This window comes from Cherax quadricarinatus, chromosome 31, assembly GCF_038502225.1.
Source record: "Cherax quadricarinatus isolate ZL_2023a chromosome 31, ASM3850222v1, whole genome shotgun sequence".
Lineage (NCBI taxonomy): Eukaryota > Metazoa > Arthropoda > Malacostraca > Decapoda > Parastacidae > Cherax > Cherax quadricarinatus.
Genome location: NC_091322.1, coordinates 15,872,103 through 15,879,145, shown reverse-complemented (window position 1 = coordinate 15,879,145; position 7,043 = coordinate 15,872,103). Strand labels below are relative to the sequence as shown.

The following is a 7,043-nucleotide window of genomic DNA, read 5'->3' as shown; positions in this document are numbered from 1 at the left end:
TGTGGTAAAATTTTTTTTTTTCAATACTTTTGGGTGTCTTGCACGGATTAATTTGATTTCCATTATTTCTTGTGGGGAAAATTAACTCGACTAACGATGAGCTCTCAGGAACGGATTAATATCGTTGGTCGAGGGTCCACTGTATATGCATGCTCATGTGTTTTGAAGCCTGAAAGTATATAAAAGATACTTATAATGACCTTATATTCTATGCATAATGTTTTTATCTATCTGAACTACTAGGGGCATTCCAAGTGCAGTAGAACCTCGAGTTTCGGCCGTAATCCGTTCCAGGAGCTAGGCCTCGACTCAAAACAGCCGAAAGTCGAAGCAATATTTCCCATAAGAAATAATGTAAATACAATTAATCCATTCCAGACCTACAAAAATATTCACAAAAAAATTTATTTTTTAAAGAATAACTATAGTTTAACCCTTTCAGGGTCCAGAGGCCAAATTTCAAAGTGTGCACCAGGGTCCAAGAATTTTCAAAATATAATTTTGTTATTTTTTTCTTATGAAATGATAGAGAATCTTTTTCTGAAGGTAATAAAACAAAAAGTACGAAATTTGATGGAAAATTGACGAAATTATGCTCTCGCGAATTTTGATGTGCCAGCGATATTTATCATCTGTGATTTTGCCGACTTTGACTCCCATTTGTGGCCAATTACATTGTTCCAGTCGACCAAATTCTTAGCTATTTCACTAGTATTACTTCTGTTCTATCGACTGAGCACAAGAAATCACCAAGTCAACTGTTTAAACTACAAAATAAAGCGATTGGAAATTGGTAATTTGGCCAATTTAATGCAAAGTTCAAAATATTCCAATTTCAAAATAGTCCAGAATGAACAATGCAGGCATTCCTGGCACTTAACTAACATTTCATCTGTTCATTAGTTACGTTTTCAGGCTTAACAAATGAATTCTATTTTGATTTTTTATTCTATTTTGATTTTTTGTTCAAACCAAAAAATAGAAGATCTACTGTTATGCAATATAGTAAAAATTGTATAAATAATATCACCACATTTGTTAACATATATTAGACCCACCAGCTGGCATGGTGGGTCTAATATACTAACATTTCTGCTAGTTTGAGCTCAGTTTCAAGCCATTTCCAGTACTAAAACCAATCAAAATCATCTCTATTTCTGTAATATATCTTCCATTCTATCAAATGAGACCAAGAAGTCGCAAATACAACTATAAAAAGCATACGAAAAACACTCCAAAGTCGCTGTCTTAATCGAAAATTATGGTCTCAGTGTTTTTTCTCTCATTGTGCTGCAGGATTTGTTTTATGTGGTGCACACATACCACATAGATGTATTCTCTCATATCTAGGCCCAAATTTACAGCTCACAGCTTATGAGAGTGAGCTGAGCTCATGGCGTAGATCTACGGTTTGGACCCTCAATGTAAAGCCGTAGATCTATGGCACAGACCCTGAAAGGGTTAATATATAGTACTTAAAACATACATATAGTATTAAATGAGTAATACAATACACAAATAAACATTTAAACAAACATTTAAAATCACATTTACATACCTTTATTGAAGACTTGTTGGCATCTGGAAGATAGGGAGGAGGAGAGAGGGAGGACTTATTGCCTCAACCACTGCCTAACTGTCACTATGAAATTTCTTTGGGCCCATGGTGGCTTATTTCACAGTCACAATCAATAAACAAGCAGTAAATGCAATGAATTTATTGTGGAATGTTTGGATGGGCGTGCAGGGTAATGTTCACTCAAGGATAAACAAAGCTAGACTGGCTTACAACGCACGGGGAGGCACGCAGGAGCTGACAGGTCTGGTACGCCGGCTGAAAGACAAGGCAATGGCCAAAACTCTGGACAAAATTTAGCCAAAAAAAGCGGCTGATACTCAGGGAGGCCAAAACTCGGGGTTCCACTGTATAGGATTTTCGATCATAATCAAGCAATTTGTACGAATTGTAGCAGAAAGGAAGACATAGCTTGTTTTTCTTTTTTTTCTTTTTCTCAATACAGTAAAGTATATTATAGTTATCTTCCACAGCTTTGCTCCATGGTGTCCAGCTTGTAAGGCTTTGAAACCTATTTGGAAAGAATTTGCCAGTTGGAGCAATGATCTTGAAATATCTGTAGGCCAGGTTGATGTAACTACTTCACCCGGACTTTCAGGACGTTTTATGGTCACTGCACTTCCAACAATCTACCAGTAAGTACAATATTTAAGTTTTGGCTTAGACACTAAAATAGAACAAATATACCCTTTAAGTTATTTTTTGTAAAAGGTGTTATACATAGTCATTGCCCAGAAAATAAACTTTTGTAAAGAAGAAAAAGATGGCTATGTAACAAGTTGCTAATTAACATTTAAAGACGTACGTATATATAGTAAATGTAAATGTTTAAAATATGATACAGTATTACATTTTCCAAAATGGCAGAAAGACAAATTGAATGTTGCTATTTATATTCCCAGCATTGTAATACAACATACTGCTGATAATACATTGTTAATTCTTTGCATACAATTTAAAAAGTTTCTTAATCTTGATAGGATGGTAGTTGAGGATTAGAAGTATGTCATGAGTTCATTAATTTAACAGAATAGGATAACTAGCATTCTTCAGCTAAGCAAGTAAGTGTTTAGGAGTTTTGGTGGAAAAATATTGTTATAATGAAATGTGAAAATTTCTTGAGCATTTATGAAAGAATTGTCACTTAGTTTCAAATGAAGGCTGTGTTCTTTTTTTATTTAAGCCTTAACTAAAAGTTTTATGCAGAAACTTATCTATGGAAATGTTTTGAATTGAATGGTATGAAGATATTCCACTGCTATTGGGTAGACCTCTCTGTGGGAAAGAATTTATTTAATTGACCTTTGCTTATGTGTACTATAAATGGGTAGATCAAAGTATAGCAGGTACAGTACATTTTAAACTGCAGCTGCAGTATGCCTTCATGGTTTAAATAAAATTTCTAAATGTTAATTTTACCTCAGTGTTAAGGACGGAGTGTTTCGACAATACCGGGGTTCACGTGACAAAGATGAGTTTATGAGCTTCATTGAGGAACGTCGTTGGGAGGCAATTGAAGAAGTGCCTGCCTGGAAATCGCCTGCCTCATTTCAAATGTCTGTTGTTTCTCAGTTCTTTAAGGTACTGTATATAATATTTCCTGTAGTTCAAATTTTTATGTATTTGATGTAAAGAAACCATAGTAAATCCCCTTTACAACACTTCATTTTTTTGCTGCTCAGTTATAACTGAATTTGGTGTATATTTTTCAATACACTTTGCACTCTAGCTGGATTGCTGGTCTTTACTTTGTCGCATGAACATGCAAGATGACAGGTAAATCTTAAAACTTATATTTTCACTCAATATATGGTACACTTGTAATAATAATGTCTTGTTCAAGTGATAATACCTTCTCTCAGCTGAAGGATCTGACTTTGAATCTAGAACAAGCATAAATCCTGAACATGTTTCCTTACACCTGTTGCTCCTGCTCAATTATTAGTAAATAGGTACCCAGGTGTTAGCAGACTGTTTCTTCTACGATCCTTTGAATCTCTTGCTGGGGAAGAAATTCATAAGCTCGTACTGGAAACAAGCCACACTGACTCTCGTGGGTTATTCTTGGTTAGTAATCTGAATAAAATCTTATGTTTGCTTTCTTTTGTCCTAGTTCTCATTTTTGTAATAAATCCTTTCCACTTTAGGAGGCCTGGTGTGACACCATGCAGTGAGAGCTTTAGTTCCTGAAATTTTTAGCAAATACAGTAGCTTTTAATTCTGTAACTTGGGAGTTTTTTGACATGGCACAGTTGAATCTGGTGTAATTTTGCACCACCCAGGACATTTATTGTCCTGGGCACATCTACAGTAACCTGCAAGGTAAATTCTCCCAGCTGCTATATTTGTCATGCAAGCAGTCGTTTTATCAAATATAGTTAGAGACAAGTCAAATGTGAAAAACTTCTAGGGTGAAAGAGGAGAGGCCATGAGTGAAGGAGAGCAAAATATATTATCCCCAGGAAAATTTTAACATGGGGCTCTAAAGTATGACAAATTTTAAATTATTTTTAGTGCAATTGTTAGAATACAGTTTCACACACAAAACACACTACTTATACTCTTCAAACTTGAATACAACAAATAAATAGTACAGGACAGTAAACCTTCAACATAAAATTTTAAAATACAGTAGTAGGTAAAATCCATTTGTTAAACTATACATTCAATTTTTATTTTCAGTGTTGTATTGTGATATAACTGTGAATTGTCTTAAGTACTATATTAAGTATACAGTACAGTATTTTAGTGCATTTTTGCTTTTTCTTTTAACCTTATTTTGTTCTAAGGCACTTGGACAATTCCCCATTAATCTGTTATGTTGAGGGTTTAATGTATTTGTAACTTAATATTTCTGATTACAGTAGACAACAGTAAGTCGCATGATCATAGCTTGCATTTTTCAACATTCTGTAATTTAAATTAAGTTTTCGTTTCCAATAGTAGCGTTTTTATTACCATTAAGGTACATTAGACCAGAATTAGAAGAGCACACTAAGCTATAGTCTCTCTCTCCACCCCTTTGGCATGGCCATTGTTATGATGGGGAGGCCTAGCATCACTGCATTGTGTAAATAAACTAGTTGTCAGCCTCTAGACATGTACCACATGGCACATGCACACTGGTTATCTTCTCCATTTTTCGCTTGTATCACCTTACTTCATTTCTGGATATTAATCTTAATACCCAAAAGAAATAAAAGGGAATCTGTGGGTACCAAGAAGACAATTAGGTGTGAAACTTACAATTTCTAAGAAAAGTGATGTTAGAGTAGAGGTGGTAGTGGTGGTGGTGATGGCTGGTAGGTTACTCATATAGCTAGTGTGAGACATAACTACACTGTAATTACACAGTCTTGTGTCTTAGAGTTAATTATCTATTCTTGCTTTATGTAATTGTTGAATATGTTGGTGATTAATAGTATGAAAACATTATCCAAAGAGAAAATTGAATAGTGTTTATGATGTGGTGTAGACGAAGGTCATAGGTCAAGGCTACAGTCAGTCATTTTGGCTGATAAGGGTCGCAGGGCCGCATAACTATTTACTTGGGTCTTGAGTGACGGAACAATTAATGGAAGGTAAGATAAGGCTCCTGTTTCAAACATGAATGTTTGCAACAAAAATGCAAGTGCTGGTAGTTTTGAAGGTAATTCATGCTTTCACTTCCCACTTTCTGCAGAAGGAATATGCTCTCTCCAGTTAATAATTAAGCTCTAATGAAATAAAAAAGGCACTAGTTGGGGAAACTAGACATTCAAAATGTCAAAATAGATATTCAGATGTTAGACATGTTTAATTCATCAACTACTTGTTGTTCTATACCAATATTATGAAAGAAAAAATTTAAACCGGGTCAACTGGCATTCCTCAGACCTTCAGTCCACAAGTCATGGAAGTCATTGGTTGCACAGTTTTCAAGAATGCGGCCCATGCGAATTATGAAGATCCTTTGTACTTTCCCTTGTGTTATTTATTCTTTATTTTTATATAACATAAGAAGGAACACTGCATCAGGCCTACTGGCTCATTCGAGGCAGGTCCAGTTCTCCCACCGGCTTAATGCCTTGACATAGTCAGGTCCGTCATATTCACTTAACCCTTAAATTGTCCAAAAGTAGATCTACGTTCACATGCGTAGCGCTCAGACCTTGATTTTCCCCATTTGAAAGCCTGTAAAAAAAAAGTAGATCTACGTTCGGACCCCCCCGCACGTGGACGTAGATCTATGTTTGGACGGTTTAAGGGTTAAGGGAGGAGCACGGCATCTGACCTAGTAGCACAAGGTAGTCAGGTCCAACTCACACCCACCCAAGTATTTACCTAACCTATTTTTAAAACTACACGTCTTAGTGTCTATGATAGTACTCGGAAGTTTGTTCCACTCATCCACAACTGTATTACCAAACCATTGCTTTCCTATATCCTTCCTGAATCTGAATTTTTCCAATTTAAAACCATTGCTGCGAGTCCTGTCCATGCTAGATATTTTCAGCATGCTATTTACATCTTTATTAATTCTCGTTTTCCATTTATACACCTCAATCATATCCCCCCCTAATTCTACGCCTTTCTAGAGAGTGCAGATTCATGGCCCTCAGCCTATCCTCATAAGGAAGATTTCTGATACATGGGATTAACTTTGTCATCCTCCTTTGTACATTTTCCAGTGCATTTATATCCATTCTGTAATACAGTGACCAAAACTATGCAGCATAATCTAGGTGAGGCCTAACCAAAGATATACAGTGGACCCCCGCCTTACGAATGCATTGCATTACGTTAAATCCGCCATACGAAGCATTTGAATGCAAAAATTTTGCCTCGCCTCGCGATAAAAAAACTCGCCTTACGTGATTCGTCTGGGACGGGTCCCATGTGTGGCCTCAGCGCCAGTGTTTACAAGCCAGCCAGTGTTGTCGCATCTACGCATACATTCAGTACATTTCACATTATCCCAGTGTTTTTAGTGTTTGTAACTACAAAATAAGTCAACATGGACCCCAAGAAAGCTTCTAGTGCCATCCCTGTGGTAAAAAGGGCGAGAATTAGTATGGAATTGAAAAAAGAGATTAAGGAAATGTGTGCACAGTGGGTTGAACTGCAAACCTTTACGGATGAAAATCACCCTGACACAGCTACTGCAGGCCGTGTTGGCAACCTGTACAATGACAATGTTATGGCACATTTTAGGAAAGTCTTAAAAGAACGGGAGGTACAGAGCTCTATGGACAGATTGTCCAGTGAACCTCAAGCTGGTCTTAGTGGCATTAACCCGTAAACGGTCCAAACGTATATATACGTTTTTACCACTAGTGCCCCAAACGTATATATACGTTTTGTGTGTCCTACATTTCACATTGCCACAATAAGCCTGAGTCGCCTAGACATGTGAGAATGGGTGTGAGCACTCACTGTGCACCATATTAAAATAATTGGGGATGCCTGGGTACTATATGCTCTTTTT

General features: G+C 36.5%; 1 protein-coding gene across 1 annotated transcript in view; it reads left to right on the top strand.

Moving 5' to 3' along the window:
• LOC128698122 (thioredoxin-related transmembrane protein 1) overlaps nt 1-7,043 on the top strand; it is a 63,106-nt gene that overhangs the window by 16,840 nt on the left and 39,223 nt on the right. Inside the window, exons 2-3 of the mRNA XM_070090218.1 lie at nt 2,050-2,211; nt 3,001-3,157. Of these exons, the coding sequence (XP_069946319.1) occupies nt 2,050-2,211; nt 3,001-3,157 (319 nt within the window). The remainder of the gene's footprint in view (nt 1-2,049; nt 2,212-3,000; nt 3,158-7,043) is intronic.